The sequence below is a fragment of the Theropithecus gelada genome, chromosome 19 (genome assembly GCF_003255815.1).
Source record: "Theropithecus gelada isolate Dixy chromosome 19, Tgel_1.0, whole genome shotgun sequence".
Lineage (NCBI taxonomy): Eukaryota > Metazoa > Chordata > Mammalia > Primates > Cercopithecidae > Theropithecus > Theropithecus gelada.
The window spans coordinates 25,820,981-25,840,236 of record NC_037687.1 but is presented as its reverse complement, the minus strand read 5'-3'; the positions used below and the strand labels follow the sequence as shown (position 1 = coordinate 25,840,236).

Genomic DNA, 19,256 nt, shown 5'->3' with positions numbered 1-19,256 from the left:
TTGATATATTTCAAGAGAGCTATTCAGAGGAGCTGCAAGCAACAGAATAGCTGAATAAGATCTTGTGGCGAGATCTGCATCATGGAGCAATTCTGCATTGGTGAAATAAACAGCCAGGCTTTCTGTGGTGCATCCACACTTGTCTGGATGTAGGAAGGACTGGCTTGAAAGACAGAGACAGACTGAGAGTCTGACACCTTTGGGGCTCTGATAGAAACTTACTTTTTCTGGTGCTGGGCACAGTGGCTCACGCCTGTAATCCCAGCACTCTGAGAGGCAGAGGTGGGCGGATCATGAGGTCAGGAGATCGAGACCATCCTGGCTAACGTGGTGAAATCCTGTCTCTACTAAAAATACAAAAAATCGGCCAGGCGTGGTGGCGGGCACCTGTAGTCCCAGCTACTCGGGAGGCTGAGGCAGGAGAAAGGCGTGAACCCAGGAGGTGGAGTTTGCAGTGAGCCGAGATCGCGCCACTGCACTCTAGCCTGGGCAACACAGCAAGACTCATCTCAAAAAAAAAAAAAAAAAGGAAAGAAAAGAAAAAGAAAAAGAAACTTACTGTTTCTGGATGGGCAGGGTGAGGTGGCTCACACCTATAATCCCAGCACTTTGGGAGGCCAAGGCAGTGAATTATTTGAGGACTGGAGTTTGAGAGCAGCCTGAGCAACATGGTGAAACCCCATCTCTACAAAAAATGCAAAAATTAGCCGGGCGTAGTGGTGCACATCTGTAATCCCATCTATTCAGGAGGCCGAGGAATGAGAATCACTTGAGCCCAAGAGGCAGAAGTTGCAGTGAGCTGAGATCACACCACTGTACTCCAGCCTGGGTGATAGAGCAAGACTCTGTCTCAAAACAATTTTTAAAAAGGCCTGACGCAGTGGTTCATGCCTGTAATCCCAGCACTTTGGGAGGCCGAGGCGGGAGGATCATCTGAGGTCAGGAGTTCGAGACCAGCCTGGCTAACATGGTGAAACTCTGTCTCTACTAAAAATACAAAAAATTAACCAGGCTTGGTGGCGTGCACCTGTAATCCCAGCTACTTGGGAGGGTGAGGCAGGAGAATTGCTTGAACTCAGGAGGGGTGGCTGTAGTGAGCTGAAATCATGCCACTGTACTTCAGCTTGGGCAACAAGAGGGAAACTCCATCTCCAAAAAAAAAAAAGAAAAGAAAAGAAAAGAAACTTAAATTTATTCTTTCTGAGAGCCCCTACCCATGAGGGTTTCATCTGCATTAAAAGACTGCCCTCCTTAGCCAGGCCTTTTTTCTCTCTTGCATAACCTGTCTCGCCAGTCTCCAAGCCTTGATTCTTCCTTAACCTCAAAGTGATATAAAAACTTCGCCAGGCATGGTGGCTCAGCCAGGCGCAGTGGTTCATACCTGTAATTCCAGCACTTTGGGAAGTTGAGGCGGGCAGATCACTTGAGGTCAGGAGTTCGAAACCAGCCTGACCAACATGGAGAAATCCCGTCTCTACTAAAAAATACAAAATTAGCCAGGCATGGTGGCGCATGCCTGTAATCTCAGCTATTCAGGAGGCTGAGGCGGGAGAATCGCTTGAACCCGGGAGGCAGAGGTTGCAGTGAGCCGAGATCGTGCCATTGCACGCCAGCCTGGGCAACAAGAGCGAAACTCCATCTCAAAAACTAGCTTCAGCCATCTGGCCCTTTCTCTGGGTTTGCGTATTTTCTGTGAGTCCCATGTGCACATAATAAAATGTGTACTCCTTTCTCCTGCTACCTGGCTATTATTAGTTTGATTTATATAGACGCAAATGTTTTAACCTCCAGGGGAAACATTTTAACTTCCCTACAGTTCTGGCACAGTGAGCAGGATGCAAATCAAATCGCTCTGTTTCGGAGTCTACAGATGGTTTTCTGGGACAAATGATAGCCAGCAGAAAAAGGTAAGATTTCTTACCAAAAGTCAGCACCTTGGATCTCTGCCTGTGTGACCCAGTCCAGTAAAGGTGGTAAAAGTCTTTGTCTTTTTCCCTTTCCAAAATTGAATTAATGGGAAAAAACGTATGTGAACCAGTTTGCTTATAAAATAAATTGGTGGGCTGGGCACGGTGGCTCATGCCTGTAATCCCAGCGCTTTGGGAGGCTGGGGCTGAAGGATTGCTTGAGACCAGGAGTTCAAGAGCACCCTGAACAACATAGCAAGAGCCATCTCTGCCAAAATTTTATTTTTTATTTATTTATTTATTTATTTTTATTCCAAGACAGAGTTTCACTCTTTTTTTTTTTTTTTTTTTTTTTGAGATGGAGTCTGGCTCTGTCGCCCAGGCTGGAGTGCAGTGGCGCGATCTCGGCTCACTGCAAGCTCCGCCTCCCGGGCTTACGCCATTCTCCTGCCTCAGCCTCCCGAGTAGCTGGGACCACAGGCGCCCGCCATCTCGCCCGGCTAGTTTTTTTTTGTATTTTTTAGTAGAGACGGGGTTTCACCGTGTTCGCCAGGATGGTCTCGATCTCCTGACCTCGTGATCCGCCCGTCTCGGCCTCCCAAAGTGCTGGGATTACAGGCTTGAGCCACCGCGCCCGGCCGAGTTTCACTCTTATTGCCCAGGCTGGAATACAATGGCACGATCTTGGCTCACCGCAACCTCTGCTACCCAGGTTCTAGCGATTCTCCTGCTTCGGCCTCCCAAGTAGCTGGGATTACAGGCATGTGCCACCACGCCTGGCTAATTTTTGCATTTTTAGTAGAGATGGAGTTTCACCAAGTTGGTCAGGCTGGTCTCGAACTCCTGACCTCACGTGATCCTCCTGTCCTGGCCTCCCAAAGTGCTGGGATTACAGGTGTGAGCCACCCCACCAAGCCTTCTAAAAATTTGGAAAATAGCCAGGCGTGGTTGTGTATGCCTGTGGTCCCAGCTACTTTGGAGGCCAAGGTGGGAAGATCACTTGAGCCCAGGAGATAGAGGCTGCAGTGAGTCACGATGGTGCCACTGCACTCCAGCCTGAGCGACAGAGCAAGACCTTATCTCAAAAAAAGAAAAAAAAGACTTGTTTCCCCATCTACCTCTACTCTTTCTTCCTTTTGTCTCCTTCAATAGCACATGAAGAGACTTAAAAGAGACTTTTAGTGATTCTGAGATCCCCTGAGCCCAGCCAAAGCACCACAGACCTCCTTTTTGGGGTCTTTTGTCTTCCTCATGGAGCCCCAAGAGTCGAGGGTGGGGTCTAATCCTCTGCTCTCTTTTGCACTAAACTCCCTGATCTCTTTGGCTTTTGAAGGTCCAAGAGTTACTTTCTTCTCTTTTTTTTTGAGAGGGAGTCTTGCTCTTATTGCCCAGGCTGGAGTGCAATGGCGCGATCTCGGCTCACCACAACCTCCGCCTCCTGGGTTCAAGCGATTCTCCTACCTCAGCCCACCGAGTAGTTAGGATTACAGGCATGTGCCACCATGCCTGGCTAATTTTGTATTTTTAGTAGAGACAGGGTTTCTCCATGTTGGTCAGGCTGGTCTCGAACTCCCGACTTCAGGTGATCCACCTGCCTCGGCCTCCCAAAGTGCTGGGATTACAGACCGCACCTTGCCGGGCCCACAAGGGTTACTTTCTAAAGAAAGAAAACACCTGACTTTTTGTCTTTTTTTTTTTTTTTTTTTTTTGAGACCGAGTCTGGCTCTGTGGCCCAGGCTGGAGTGCAGTGACACGATCTCAGCTCACTGCAAGCTCCAGCTCCCGGGTTCACGCCATTCTCCTGCCTCAGCCTCCCGAGTAGCTGGGACTACAGGCGCCTGCCACCACGCCCGGCTAATTTTTTGTATTTTTAGTAGAGATGGGGTTTCACCTTGTTAGCCAGGATGGTCTCGATCTCCTGACCCGCCCGTCTCGGCCTCCCAAAGTGCTGGGATTACAGGCTTGAGCCACCGCGCCCGGCCTGACTTTTTGTCATGGGATAACTAAGTAGTTACTGGCAATAGCTAAAATTTTGAAGATAATTGACAAGGTTGGAATTAATCGTTACTACCACTGGGGGCAAATTCTATCCTCCTCATTTCTTCATGCATTTAGATAAGATAAGACTCAGATTTCTGACTGAGCCAAGCAGAACTGACAGTAAAGTGTGCCTTGCAGCCCAGGCTGAGTGTGGGAGCTTTTGACAGCCTGTCCCTGGGGCATTTCCCTCTTGGGCTTTGCCACTGGTCTAAGGGCTCAGGGATTCAGCCTAGGAATGGGATCCTTGATTTCCGGGATCCAGGAGCTCCACCTTCCAGCTGTGCCTGCTTTTTATATAGGTGAGGCTTAGGCCAGTCCTGGAAACTCCACGTGCTTTCTCGGCTTTTTCTGTAAATGGACTCAGTAATCCAGTTAAAAATCAGAAAGTAGGGCCGGGCACGGTGGCTCACGCCTGTAATCTTCAGCACTTTGGGAGAGGGTGGGGTTTCCCCCCACAGAGGCGGGCGGATCACCTGAGGTCTGGAGTTCCAGACCAGCCTGATTAACACAGAGAAACACCCCCTGCTCCCCCTCCACAGCCCCATCTCTACTAAAAATGCAAAATCAGCCAGGCGTGGTGGCGGGCGACTGTAATCTTAGCTACTCAGGAGGCTGAGGCAGGAGAATCACTTGAACCTGGGAGATGGAGGTTGTGGTGAGCCGAGATCACGCCATTGCACTGCAGGCTGGGTGACAAGAGCTAAACTCCGTCTCAAAAACAGAAAAGAAAACCAGAAAGTAGGCCAGCACGCCTATAATCGCAACACTTTGAGGGCTGGAGGTGGGAGGATCTCTTGAGGTTAGGTGTTTGAGATCAGACTGGGCAACAGAGGGAGAACCAATCTCAAAAACAAAAAAAGAACTTACATTCTTTCTTTCTGCCTTGAGATATAAATCGATATCCTGTTTCCTTTAAAATTTGGCTGGGCCTGATGGCTCACGCCTGTCATCCCAGCGCTTTGGGAGGCCGAGGAGGGCGGATCCCTCGAGGTCAGGAATTTGAGGCTAGCCTGGGAAACATGGCGAACCCCATCTCTATTAAAAACACAAAAATTAGCCAGGCATGTGGAGCACGCCTGTAAATCCCAGCTACTCAGATGGCTGAGGCACAAGAATCTCTTGAGGCCAGGAGGCAGAGGTTCCAGTGAGCTGAGATCGAGCCATTGCACTCCAGCTTGGGTGACAGAGCAAGACTCTGTCTAAAAAATAAATAAATAGGCTGGGTGCAGTGACTCACGCCTGTAACCCAGCACTTTGGGAGGCTGAGGCAAGAGCATCCCTTAAACCCAGGAGTTCAAGACCAGCGGGGGCAACATAGTGAGACCCCCATCTCCACAAAAAAATACAAAAATTAGCCAAGTGTGGTGGTGAGTGCCTGTGGTCCCAGCTACTTGGGAGGCTGAGGCGGGAGGATCACTTGAGTCCGGAAGGCAGAGGTTGCAGTGAGTTGTGTTTGTACCATTGCACTCCAACCTGGGTGACACAGTGAGACTGTCTCAAAAATAAACACATAAATATTATAATAGCGTATATATAGAAACCTCATCTCTGGCACTTGGTATCGGCATTGCAGATGAAGTACGGGAGATGACTGATATTCAGTAATGGTGCTGGGAGATTTGGTTTTCCATATAAAAATATATACCATATATATATACACACACATATACCATCTAGGTTTGTGTAAATATACTCTATGATGTTCATACAACATGAAATTGCCTAATAACACATTTCTCAGAACACATCCCTATTGTTAAGTGACCCATGACCATATTGTTGAATGAATCAAAGTATTTCCAGAATTTTACTTACTGGGACAACGTCCATGAAATAATCTCCAGGACCACTGGCCCTGTGCCAAGGACACTGAAACCTTTAGTCTCTAAGCTGCTTCCCTGCTGAGCCATGGGGTTCTCTTTTTGCTCCGTGTTTGTGCAATCCATTCAATTAATATGCATTAGATGCTGTATGTTTCCTGGGTTGCTCTAATAAGGTAACACACAACTGGGTCCCTCAAATCAAATCATGCTCCTTTAGTGTTTTTTTTTTTATTTGAGACAGGGTCTCGCTCTGTCTCCCAGGTTGGAGTGATCTTGGCTCAGTGCAGCCTCTGCCTCCTGTTCAAGCAATTCTCCCACCTCAGCCTCCCAAGCAGCTGCGATTACAGGCATACACCATCATGCCCAGCTAATTTTTGTGATTTTTTTTTTTTTTTTGAGACGGAGTCTTGCTCTGTTGCCCAGGCTGGAGTGCAGTGGCGCAATCTCAGCTCACTGCAAGCCCCACCTCCCAAGTTTACGCCATTCTTCTGCCTCAGCCTCCCGAGTAGCTGGGACTACAGGCGCCTGCCACCATGCTTGGCTAATTTTCTGTGTTTTCAGTAGAGATGGGGTTTCACCCTGTTAGCCAGGATGGTCTTGATCTCCTGACCTCATGATCCGCCCACCTCGGCCTCCCAGAATACTGGGATTACAGGCGTGAGCCACCCCACCCGGCCAATTTTTGTGTTTTTAGTAGAGATGGGGTTTTGCCGTGTTGGGCGGGCTGGCCTCAAACTTCTTACCTCAGGTGACCCACCCGCCTCGGCCTCCCAGTGCTGGGATTACAGGCGTGAGTCATCGCACCCAGCCCATTCTCCCTTAGTTCTGGAGACCCAGAGTTAATCTCTGCCTTCGTCATCATATGGCTTTCCTTTCTTGCATATCTGTGTGGTTACCCATCATAAAGGATTAGGGACACAACACACCCTACTCCAGTATAACCTGGACTTAACCAATTACACCTGCAATTATATTACTGTCAACCACAAATAAAATTCTCTGTCCCCCAAGTAACTGAATGGACCCTCCCTCTAGACCAAGGGCATTCTAAAGTAAACCTGAAACACTAGTTCAGCCCAGGATGGGACTGGGTGGCTGGACATGCCTCATTATACCCTCCTGCCATTGTAATTCAGGCACAGCTGACCAATGTTTAACATCAACACAGACCTTAAGACTGACTAGGGCCAGGCGTGGTGGCTCACGCCTGTAATCCCCGCACTTTGGGAGGCCGAGGTGGGCGGATCTCTTGAGGTCAGGAGTTCCAGACCAGCCTGGATAATATGGTGAAACCCTGTCTCTACTAAACATACAAAAAATTAGCCAGGCATGGTGGTGTGCTCCTGTTATCTCAGCTACTCAGGAGGCTGAGGCAGGAGAATCACTTGAACCCGGGAGGCGGAGGTTGCAGTGAACCGAGATCATGCCACTGCACTCCAGCCTGGGTGACGGAGTGAAGTCCTGCTTGGGGCTAGGACTTTAATATATGAACTTGGCCAAGGGAGGCTGGGTGCAGTGACTCACGCCTGTAATCCCAACACTTTGGGAGGCTGAGGCGGGCGGATAACCTAAGGTCAGGAGTTCGAGACTAGCCTGGCCAAAATGGTGAGACCCCCCCCCCCCGTCTCTACTAAAAATACAAAAATTAGTAGGGAGTGGTGGTGGGTGCCTGTAATCCCAGCTACTCAGGAGCCTGAGGCAGAAGAATCACTTGAACCCGAGAGGCAGAAGTTGCAGTGGCTGAGATCGTGTCACTGCTCTCTAGCCTGGGTGACAGTCTCCGTCTCAAAAAAATAAAACAAGGAAACTTGACCAGGGACTTGTCACAAATCAACCCAAAAGAAACACATGCTGTGCACTGGATGCTATCTGAGGTGCCGGGGTATGCAATCCCCTTCTTTAGGGGACTTAAGTGGCTCCTGTCCTGCTCGGCTTCCTTTTGTCCCCTTCGGGTGAGGGACAGAACAGGCTTTTAGGTGTCTGTCCAACCTCTGCTTTGGAATTTGCAAATGCGAGAAGAAACTCAGTAAATATTTATTGATGAATTAGTGCAACTTCTTGTTGGCAGCTTGCCAGCTTCTGCTTGGGCTTTTGTAATGTGAAAGCTGTTGGCTGGGCACAGTGGCTCACACCTGTAATCCCAGAAGTTTGGGAGGCAGAGGTGGAAGGATCACTTGAGGTCAGACCAGCCTGGCCAAAATGGCAAAACCCCATCTCTACTAAAAATACAAAAATTAGCTAGATGTGGCGGCAGGTGCCGATGATCCCACGTGGGAGGCTGAGGTGGGAGGATTGCTTGAACCCAGGAGGCGGAGGTTGCAGTGAACTGAGATGGCGCCCTGCACTCCAGCCTGGGCGAAACAGCCATCGCACTCAGCCCTCCTCCTGCTTTTTTTTTTTTTTTTCCTTTGAGACAGAGTCTCACTGTGTCACTTGAGGTGCTCTTCCCTTACCCACTGAATGTCCCCAGGAGATCATGTATCAGTTACACTGCTATTTTGCCTCTTAGTGCACATGCTTGTACCCATTCACCCAACTCCCAAGATCTTATTGGGAAGCTGCTCATCACCAGTTTTGGGGGTTTTCTTTTTCTTTTTCTTTTTTGAGATAGAGTTTCTCTCTTGTTGCCCAGGCTGGAGTGCCATGGCACGATCTCAGCTCACTGCAACCTCCGCCTCCCAGGTTCAAGCAATTCTCCTGCCTCAGCCTCCCGAGTAGCTGGGGTTACAGGCATGTGTCACCACGCCTGGCTAATTTTTGTATTTTTAGTAGAGACGGTGTTTCACCATGTTGGCCAGGCTGGTCTCGAACTCCTGACCTCAAGTGATCCACCAGTCTCAGCCTCCCAAAGTGCTGGGATTACAGGCGTGAGCCACCACGCCCAGCCCTTCCCCCACATTCCTTCATGATAAGGCCCACTAACTCTAAAGCCAAAATTCCTAGTTGCCCAGAAAATCGAGTTCCCCTGTCCTTTAGGGCAGGGATGGCTTCGTCCCGGGACGTGAGTGCAAAATATCTGGGCTCTGTGCTACCAGTGCTGCCAGGAAGGAGAGGGCAAAACTGCATTTCCATTGTAAAGCGATGCCAATGTTCGGCGTGCTGCATACATGTCAGCAGCCAACGCCTCGCACGCGGTCACAAGGCACTGGCTCTAAGCGAATTTGCTTAGCTCCCACCAGCTGCTCCCGGTGTTTAGTTCTGAGGTTTGTGCATTTTGTGGTTGACATACTAAGGCACAGAGGTTGAGTCAATTGTCCAAACTCACTCAGCTATGAAGTAGATAAGCCTGGATCCAAACTGCGTGAGGGACCGTGAGTCCATGCCCCGCACGCCCCACTCACTGCCCCTTGGGTCAGAGGATGAGGGCCAGGCACATGCAGGGCTAGCTAGAGGCCATTCTGTCCAGCCTGTCCAAGGTCAGCCGCAAGGCCCACCCACTCTGGCAGGAAGACCGCTTGCGGCCTAAAGACCATGTTGAAGGGGGAGTTGGGCAGGGTGAAGTTGGCCAGGTAGACGGTGTCCCCACCTGCGAGGTAGGCGGCCCAGACCCCGAAGGTGCCCACAGTGATGATGGTGTGGTTGCACTGTGTGAGCAGCGCGAAGTCCTTGGCAGGTGAGCCCTGGAGGCCATTGCCAGCGAACACCACGTCCCCAAGGGAGCTGTTGATGCTGTCCCGGCACCAGGCCATGTCATCGCTGGTGACCACAAAGACCGGGAGGCGGCAGCGGGCCCGGAACCAGTCCAGGGCCCGCTGCAGGTAGCCCCGGTCGGCCAGCACCCCCTTCCATACACGCGGCATGACATGGACATAGTCCCCCCGGCGCACATGGACCCCCACGAAGGTCGCCTGCCCTGCCCACTTGGCCTGCAGGCCCCGCAGGAACTTCTGGGCCTCCTCGCGCACGTGGTCGTGCAGGGTGAACTCCTGGAGGATCTCGTGGCGGAGGTGGTGGTAGAAGGTCCAGGAGCAGGGGTAGCCCGTGAGGCGGACATAGCGCCCAGGGATGTGGCGGTACTTCTCCTCCATCCAGTCGTTCAGGTGGTAGTTCTGCCAGGGGATCCTGCTGGCCGTGGTGCTGTGCAGCACTGGCAGGGTGATTCTGAAGATGGGGGCCAGGGTGCTGTGCATCTGGGCGGGGATGAAGGCAGGCCGCCCGTTCATCTTGGCCAGGGCATATAGCGTGGCGTACTCACCCATCTGGTTCCCCAGGCGGCCCTTGGAGTTGATAGTGAACAGCTCCTCTCGGGGGAGGTGTCTCGGTGCCAGGACCACATGGGCTGAGTATGCCCAGGGCGCGGGCACCACAGCCAGGCGCTGGTGGCAGTGAAAGATGGTGGACACCACAAAAATGGCAAAGAGGAAGTAGAAGGTGGAGAAGGAAGGGCAGGTGGCCCAGAATCCCTTGATGGCTGCGGGGAGGAGAGAGGATGTGGTCAGGAGGGAGGGCTGGGGGGACAGCAGTCTCTTCATCCACCCCCTGCCAAAGTCATTCATTCACTCAATCCATCCAGGCCTCTGTCCTGAGTGCCACAGGGCATGGGAGGCCTCAGAGCACAGACCCTGGAGTCTTCCCACCCGAGACTGGGTTCCAGCTGGAATTCCCAGGCTTACCAGCACCTTACAACTTCAGCCAAGTTACTGCACCTCGCTGAGCACAGTGGCTTGTTCCTGTAATCCTGGCACTTCGGGAGGCTGAGATGGGAGGATCACTTGAGCCCGAGTTCAAGACCAACTTGGGCAAAAAAAAGTAAGAACCTATCTTTACCAAAAACAAAAAAAAAAAAAAAAAAAAATGTTTTAAATTAATCAAGCGTGATGGCACGCACCTGTGGTCCCAGCTACTTGGGAGGCTGAGGGGGGAGGATTGCTCGAGCCCAGGACGTTGAGGCTGCAGTCAACTGTGATTGTGCCCCTGCACTCCAGCCTAGGCAACAGAGCAAGACCCTGTCTCAAAAACAAGAAGAAGTTACTGAGTCTCTCTGAGTCTGTTTCCTCACCTGTTAAATGCGTATGAGTATACGGAACCACTGGAAAGTGTCAATATTCAACCTGATTTTACTTACACTTATGGCCATTTCTTTTACTTTTACTGCTTTTTTTTTTTTTTTTTTTTTTTTTCTGGCGATGGAGTCTTGCTCTGTCACCCAGGCTGAAGTGCAGTGGCGTGAACTCGGCTCACTGCAACCTCCAACTCCCGGGTTCAAGCCATTCTCCTGCCTCAGCCTCCTGAGTAGCTGGGATTATATTTATGCACCGCCACGCCTGGCTAATTTTTGTATTTTTAGTAGTGACAGGGTTTCACCATGGTGGCCAGGCTGGTCTCGAACTCTTGACCTTGTGATCCATCCACCTCGGCCTCCCAAAGTGGTGGGATTACAGGCATGAGCCATCGTGCCCAGACTACTCACGGCCATTTCTATGATTCTACCTCACAGAACTACCTCATGGGGTTGCATGAAGATTAAATGTGATGATTTTGTAAAGCAGTGCCTTGCACGCAGGAAATGCCCTGTACATGTTGGAAAACCAATGCCTGCAGTGGCCAGGCAGGTGCAGTGGCTCACACTGCACACTGGGTTCAAGTGATTCTCCTGCATCAGCCTCCCAAGTAGCTGGGACTACAGGCACCCACCACCATGCCCAGCTAATTTTTGTACTTTTAGTAGAGACAAAGTTTCACCGTGTTGGCCAGGCTGGTCTTGAACACTTGACCTCAGGTGATCCACCCACCTCAGCCTCCCAAAGTGCTGAGATTACAGGCGTGAGCCACCACACCCGACCAGCTCTTTTTTGGGCAACCACTTTGAGATATAATTCATATACCATACCATTCACCCACTTAAAGTATAATTCATATACCATACCATTCATCCACTTAAAGTGTGCAATTTAATGGCTTTTAGTATATTTACAGAGCTATGCAACCAGCACAATTTTTGAATATTTGCATAATCCCCCACAAAAAAAACCCAACACCCTTTAGCCATCTCCCCACAATCTTCCCTGCCCCTTGTCCCCCCACCAACTAATCTCCTGTCTCTATGAATTTGCCCATTCTCTATTTTTCATGTGACTGTAATCACACACTCCATGGCTTTCTGAGTCTGGCTTCCTCACTTGGCACCGTGTTTTCAAGGTCCATCCACGCTGTAGCACGTGTCACAGCCTCACATCTTTTCTTTTTCTTTTTTCTTTTTCTTTTTTTTTTTTTCTTGAGACAGTGTCTCACTCTGTTGCTCAGGCTGGAGTGCAGAAGCGTGATCTCGGCTCACTACAACTTCCACCTCCTGCATTCAAGTGATTCTCCTGTGTCGGCCTCCCGAGTAGCTGGGACTACAGGTACAGCCACCACGCCCAGATAACTGCCTCACTCCTTTCAAAGCTGCAAGTCCCATTGTTGGGGTAGACCACAATTTATTCACTCATCAGGTGACAGGCACTGGATTGTTTCCAGTTTTCGGCTGTTGTGAATAGTGCCGCCATGAACCTGCGTGCTGGGTCACAGGGTGAACTCTACATTGAATCGTTTCGGGAGCTGCCAGGTGGCTGCCCCAGTTTCTGTTTCCACCAGCAGCACGGGAAGGCCCCATTTCCTGGCCTCGCTCACCATCGTGTTTGGTTGTGGTGGGTGTGCAGGGCCATCTCACCATGGGGCCCGCAGTCCCGGTCCTCGCAATGGGATGGATAGTCCCTTCTCCGGGGGCTGCTCTTCCCGAGTCTCCTCCAGCTCTCCCCAGGGCTCCCAGAAGGTCCTCCGCTCCCAGCCTCTACCATGTCCTGATCGGCTTTCTCTTTTCCCCTTGTCCACACCTCTGACCAATGTCCTATGGTTTCCCTGTGGCCACTCCAATGGCTACAACTCAGCAGTCATCCCCTCACCCCCTCCCAGCCCATTTCTGCTGAAGCCCTGGTTGGCATGGGCTCACCCCCAAAACTTCTGGCTTCTGCCTCACCCCTCCCGGCTCCCCATCTCTCCCTCCACCTGTCCCCTTAAACATCGGGGTCCTGCAGGCCTCCTCAGCTCTCACCCTCCTCAGCTCTCATCCTCCTCTATTAGTTCCTCTGACCCTTTTGAGAAGCCTGAACACTCTGGGCCCTCCTTGAAAGTCTTGTGCGGGTCCCCAACAAGGCCAGCTGGCCTAAGGCCTAAGATAAATGCCTCTGGCGCTGCTTTAGTTTCCAAAAAGTGAATTAAATCTGCCTGAGCCCTTTTTCACTGAGCTGGTAAAAACTGTGTCCCAAACATGATCTTGCCACCCATTCAACTCAGGGTCCTGCCCCATGGAGAAGGAGCTGAGCTCTGAACCCAGCTGGAGCCCCCGGGCAGGTCCCAAGGCTAGGGCTGGGGTCAGGGGGGTGCAGGGCAGGGACGGAGCCTGGGCTACTGGCCAAGGGAAACCAGCTCAAGACAAGGGTGTCCCCCCGCGGGGTCCATCTTCATGTTGTGTGATTCGTGCAGTTGCGTTGAGACAGGCCCTACACTTGCTTTAATGATCTGGCGTCGCCATCTTAAAGTCCTTCATAAATTCTAAACAAGGGATGCTGTGTCTGCATTTTGCCTCGGGCCCTGCAGATCAAGCAGTGGGTACCGCGGTTGCCCTGGCTTTTCCTGGAGTCTCAGGTGCTCCCTCTTGTGGCTGTTCTCAGCCTAGACAACCAGAAAGCCACAGAAAAGCACCAGCCAAGGCCGAGGCTGCAAGGGTGCTGGCAGGCCAGGCCCATCTGGGGGCTCGCTGTCCTGGCCCACGATTCCTTGTCAGCCATTTTCCTCAGGGGGAGGGGCAAACGCCAACCTGTCCTGAACTCATCTGGGACAACCCTGGCTTGGAGGAGGGTCATGTGGCTATTTACAGACTTTACTTCTCTTACTGTGAACACCCATATGCTTTGCTGCCTAAAACATGTTTGACAATGTGATGCAGCCCAGACCTGCCATGAGTGCCACGTCACATACAGACTACGCGTCTGACAATGGGGCCAGAATGCAGAAGGTTCTGGAACATGACTGTCCCAGAGAGCTCAGATAAGAACCTGTGGGCATGTCAGCTCATTTAGTCCACACGACTCCCTCTGCCCACCATGAGGAAGGTCCATTCTTTCATCATCATTTAACAGATGAGGAAACTAAGGCACAGAGAGGTTAAGGAGCTTGTTCTCGGTCACACAGCTAGGACAGAGGTGGATTTGAACCCAGGCAGTGTGGCTGGGGTTACCATCCTGGCCTTTTTGAACACGTCCAGGGAGGGCAGGCCCTACCCAGCCACACTCTGCCCAGTAACTCCTGCGGTGTGACCTGCCCCGCCTCGTGGGGCCTCTGTTATGTCTGGGTCACCGAGGCAGGGGTTGGAGGTCTGTGCGAGCCCAGCACTGGGGGTCTCTCTGGGTTGAACCCACCTCAGAGCTGTGCCTTGGGCAGGCCCAGCCTTCTGTGGAAGCTGAGGGTGAAGGTCTCCAGCCCTTAAAGAACTCTCCCCGACAAAATAAACCAGTCTCCTTCCCAGCTTGGGGCACTATTTGCTTGGCTCTGGCAGCTCTGTCTCTTCTTCCCCGCCTGTCCCCAGGCACCCACAGGGGCACAGATCAACTCAGGCAGCTCAGGCTGCAAGGAACAAAAGCGTCCCTCCAGGAGCCGGAGCTTAAGAGACTTCGCCCAGGTGGGGAGGACGACGTAGCAAGACCTGAACCTTCTTCCTCAGTTTTCTGTGGCAGCAAAGCTGGGTTCTGTGCTGGCCGTGGCCTCAGCAGAAACGCCCTCCATGTCACCCCACTTACATCTGCAACCCCCGGGCCCCCGTGGCCACTTTCCCACTTGCTTTGCTCCAAGGCACTTGGCACTTTCCAACAATCTAGAGCAGGGAAGGACCTGCGCTGCTGGGGTCTCCCCCTCCCTCTCCAGACGCTGAGCCTGACGCTGCCCGGGTCTGTGTTCCCAGCGCACACCCGCAGCGAAGTCCCATACAGGGAGAGCTCAGGCAGGGTCAGTGGAGGGACCCACACCTGAATCCCGAAGTTCCACTCTGACTCGCACAGCCTGGACCCCTAGCTCTGACATGCCCCCCCTGATACGGGGGTGTCTCCGCCCCACTCAGTCCTCCTGCAGCTGATGCCCCGCCCAGCTTTCAGAGTGACTCCCTTCTTTCAAATTCGATGTCCCCGTCCTGCTCCTGCCGAATCTGGCCCCCTCCAACGTGGTACCTAAGGGTCCAGAATCAAGGGTTGCCTTGGCTGTGCCCTCGCACCCCCCGGGGCAGGCCTGGGGCAGTGGGTCCCAAGCCTGTCAGGATTGGGCCCACACTACGGCACGATAAACACTGGGGCCACCCAGGGCAGCAGGTGCCGTGCCCCAGCCCCATGAGGCCCTTGCTTTTCTCAGCGGGAAGTGACAGAAAACATTATCTTTTTTTTTTTTTTTTTTGAGACAGAGTCTCGCTCTGTCGCCCCGGGCTGGAGTGCAGTGGCTGGATCTCAGCTCACTGCAAGCTCCGCCTCCAGGGTTTACACCATTCTCCTGCCTCAGCCTCCCGAGTAGCTGGGACTACAGGCGCCCGCCACCTCGCCCGGCTAACTTTTTTGTATTTTTCAGTAGAGACGGGGTTTCACTGTGTTAGCCAGGATGGTCTTGATCTCCTGACCTTGTGATCTGCTGTCTCGGCCTCCCAAAGTGCTGGGATTACAGGCTTGAGCCACCGCGCCCGGCCTGAAAACATTCTTTTTCTAGTCAACCCATTGGGAGATGGAATACAGTAGACACCAACATTTGCATGAAAATGTCACGATGAAAGCACTGAGGCCTCACGGGACACCGGCACTGGGGAGGTGCTTTTGAGCACCCCGGGGGTCCCTGCCTTCTCCCTCTGCCACGGGCCCAGGTGTTCTGGCTCCTTTGTCGCCTTCCTGCCATCTTAGAAAGTGACTGAGGTCTTTTGAATTCCGGGGGCTGGTCTGAACCTTCCAAGAGCACAGATTTTTACGGCTTGAAAATGACTGACCTTAAGGCTCAGTGAATCCACAGCTGACTGAAGGTTCCAGAGGGGAGGAGGAGGGGCTGGCTTGGGGTCACACAGCCAGAGGCAGGGGCTGAGCAAAGTTCCCAACAGCGACTGTCTGGCAAAGGTCAGCCCCTGCCCGATTGGCCACCACAAGGCGGGGCTGAGCCAGTGGGCAGGGGTAGAGTGGGATGGAGCGGGAACCCCGACTGGCGGCCTCCCGTCCTACCTGCGGTGAGCCTCCTAGGCCAGGCTGCTCGGGGCTGTCCTGCTGCTGGACCGCCAGGGGCAACGGCGCTCACGTCCCACACCGTTGCGGGTGGCCTGGCTGGCAGGGGTCCCTGTGGGGATAGCGTGGCTGCGGTTGGTGAGGGGATTGGGGCGGGAGGGGGGTGGTGGTGTTAGATTCTGCAGGCTCTGCTCTGAGCCCCCGCCCAGCCCAGAAACCCCACTAGCCTGGGGCCTGAGAACAGCCACGCCACTCCCTCCTGAGAGCCCACCGCGCCACAGCTTGGAGGAAGAGCCTGCGGGGAACTGGCTGCGGGACGCTGTCTTCTTGAGTGCAGGTTTGGCCAATGTCGGGGCCTCAGGGCTCGGGTAGGGGGTGCATGCCAAGAGCCAGGGAAAGGAAGCCTGGGTCCCAGATGGACCCCACACCGCCCAGGCAGGCCTCCTATGGATCTGCTGGGAGCAAAGCTGGACTCTGTTTCTTAAAGGGGGGTATGGGCTCTCTGTGGGCCATGACTAGTTTCTGGATCCCTCAGGAACACTAGGGAACTCACATCCTGGTTCCTCAAGGTGCTAAGGGCCAGAGGGTGCCACCCCCTGAACTATCCAGCAAGAGAGAAAGGGGACATGGGGGGCTGGTCCTTAACAGGATGCCGCTGAGGGCCAGGCGGGCGGCCGTCACCCTAGTGGGTGCAAAATGGCGCCAGGCTCCTTGGGAGGGCAGAGGGTGAGGCCTGTCATCTGGGGCCAGGGGAGGCAGTGTCTGCATGTGGCCAACAGCAGTGGGGACATGGGCTGTGAGGCCAGGCTGGGGCAGGTGTGGCCTACCCCTACCCCCAGGGTGCCCTAGAGATGCCCAGCCCAAGGGCATGCCTGGGTGCAGATTCAGAGCCAAGGGCCTGGAAAGGCTCTGAGGCCCCCAGTCCACAGTGAGCTCCTCACGAGAGGCTGCTGGCCCTGGAAGGGGAAAGTGGGGGCATTTCAGAGTCCAGTCCTTCCCAGCTCCTGCCATTCCTGCGGTCTGGGCTTCTGCCCCCACGGGCTCCCTGGCATCTGGCACCCCACCCTGTCCCAGCTCCTGCTTTCCTGTCTCTCTCTTCCTCATTACCCCCCACCCCCAACATCTGTTCCCCCATCTGCTCTGGGGAACTCTGGATGGGTGGAGAAGGCAGAGACTCTGGTCTCCAGGTCCTGAGGCCCAGGACAGAGGGCGGGGGCTGAGGTGAGCAGAAAGTCCCAGAACTCTAACTTCTGGTCCCCACACCCTGAGTTCTGAAGGGAACCCAGGTGTCTGCTTCCCCTGACCCCATGGGGATCCCATTGTCCCACTCCCAAGCCCCAGAGCCACCCAGGTTCCAGCTCCCAGCATCCCTTTCCTCAGCTCAGCTCTCTGGGCTTTGCACTGGGGTGGGAAAGGGTTAAGGGTGGGGCACCGGGGGTGGGTGGGTGGGTGGCAGAGAGGCCGGGTTGTTTGGTGATAATCCCCTTCCGTGCCCAGGGTGTGGAAAACAAGGTTAGGGCCCCATGTGGGAAAGGCCATGGCTCTGATCCCCGCAAGCCTGGGCCTCGGTCTCTCACTTCTGATCCCCCGCCAGGCAACCCTAGCCTGTCCCCTTCCCTCCCCTCCCCAGGGCCTGCTGGGCTGGGTGTCTCTGAGCCCACCTGCCTGCCTATCCCAGCCCCCAGGGTGTCCAAGCCTCAGTCTCCCGGCTCCCTGTGGCCTCTGGGTGCCTGGCCTCTGTCTCGGCCTCTCGGCCTCCTGTCTGTTCCTCTGTCTTTGCAGCAACTTCTCTGTGCTCTGCCCCTCCCCCGGGCTGCCTATCCTCTCTCTGCCTCTGTTTCTTTGTGGCTGAGTCTTCAACTATCCCTAAGCCCCCTCTCCTGCCCAGCCCTGCTTTCTCCGTGTTCCTCTCTAGGTTTCCACGTCTGTTGGCCTTGGCCAGCCCCTCTGCTCTAGCCGCTCACCGCTCCCCAGGGCCCCCTGCCCCTCGACACTGATGGATAACTCTGGGGTGTTAAGCTATGGATTAGTTCAGGCAAAATTCTCGATTTTGTCTGCGTTCTTTCCCCTTTGGGTTATGTAAACAGTAATTCTCCCCAGATGGAACTATTTTCCTCGCTTCCATGCAGCCGGGGACTGGGCCTGGACGGGTTGGGGGTGGAATGCTCCAATTCCACAGGACGCCTCCAGGAGGGGTAGAGGCTGCGGCTGAGGTCCCCAGCCCAGCCACCTCTCTTCCCTCCAGGTGCTGGCTCTGCTGTGACCATGCCCGTGACCTTTGCCCTCCTGCTCCTCCTGGGCCAGGCCACTGCGGACCCATGCTACGATCCACAGGGCCGCCCCCAATTCTGCCTCCCGCCAGTGACACAGCTGGCTGCCGTGGCGGCCTCCTGCCCTCAGGCCTGTGCCCTGTCCCCAGGAAACCACCTTGGCCCCGGGGAAACCTGCAATGGCAGCCTGACCTTGGCCCTGGGTGGCTCCTTCCTCCTGACATCTGTCAGCCTGCGCTTCTGCACCCCAGGACCCCCAGCCCTCATCCTGTCTGCTGCCTGGGCCTCAGGGGGTCCCTGGAGGCTGCTGTGGCACAGACCCGCCTGGCCTAGGGCCTTCGGGGGCCCTGAAAGGGTGACCTTCCACTCCACACCAGATCCTAAGGCCACTGTGGTGGCCAGCCACCTCCGCGTGGAGTTCGGGGGCCAGGCCGGGCTGGCGGCGGCTGGGCTGAGAGGCCGCTGCCAGTGCCATGGCCATGCTGCCCGCTGTGCTGCCCGTGCCCGGCCCCCCCGCTGCCACTGCCGCCACCATACCACTGGCCCGGGGTGCGAGAGCTGCCGCCCGTCCCATCGAGACTGGCCCTGGCGGCCTGCTACGCCCCGGCACCCCCACCCTTGCCTACGTGAGTCCTGCGCCCTGTACTCTCCCTACCTTTGCCTGCCTGCCACTGGGTCCTTTGTCCCTACGGAAGCAGGATGTTCCCTTCCCTCCCTGGAACTGGGTGCTCCTTGCCTCTCACCCCAGTCTCAGACTCAGTCCTCTCTGTACCTCCTCCCTGCAGCCAGTCCTGTATCTCAGCCACACATGGGCCTGTCTGCTCATGAGGGGCTCAGCCTCTCCCCAACACGCATCAGCCTGTGATAATGGTGATGATGATGATGATGGTAGTGATGGTGGTAATGGCGATGATGATGGTGATGACAATGGTGGTGATAATGGTGATGGTGGCGGTGGTGGTGATGGTGATGGTGGTGGTGATGGTGGTGATGGTGGTG

General features: G+C 54.2%; 2 protein-coding genes across 6 annotated transcripts in view; one reads left to right on the top strand and one right to left on the bottom strand.

Annotated features, from left to right (window-relative positions):
* Positions 1-333: 333 nt before the first annotated feature.
* LOC112613472 (galactoside 2-alpha-L-fucosyltransferase 2-like) overlaps positions 334-19,256 on the bottom strand; it is a 50,384-nt gene continuing 31,461 nt past the window's right edge. For 2 of the 5 annotated variants that reach the window (XM_025369012.1, XM_025369011.1), the window contains exons 3-4: positions 15,988-16,116; positions 8,900-10,181 (exon numbers count right to left, since the gene is read on the bottom strand). In XM_025369012.1, the coding sequence (XP_025224797.1) occupies positions 9,157-10,181; positions 15,988-16,116 (1,154 nt within the window). In that variant the 3' untranslated portion in view covers positions 8,900-9,156. Of the gene's footprint in view, positions 345-2,237; positions 2,311-8,420; positions 10,182-15,987; positions 16,117-19,256 lie in introns of those variants that run through there. The other 3 variants (XM_025369013.1, XM_025369014.1, XM_025369010.1) reach the window with 2 other exon arrangements.
* NTN5 (netrin 5) overlaps positions 16,181-19,256 on the top strand; it is a 10,901-nt gene continuing 7,825 nt past the window's right edge. The window contains exons 1-2 of the mRNA XM_025369009.1: positions 16,181-16,324; positions 18,233-18,883. Of these exons, the coding sequence (XP_025224794.1) occupies positions 18,253-18,883 (631 nt within the window). The 5' untranslated portion in view covers positions 16,181-16,324; positions 18,233-18,252. The remainder of the gene's footprint in view (positions 16,325-18,232; positions 18,884-19,256) is intronic.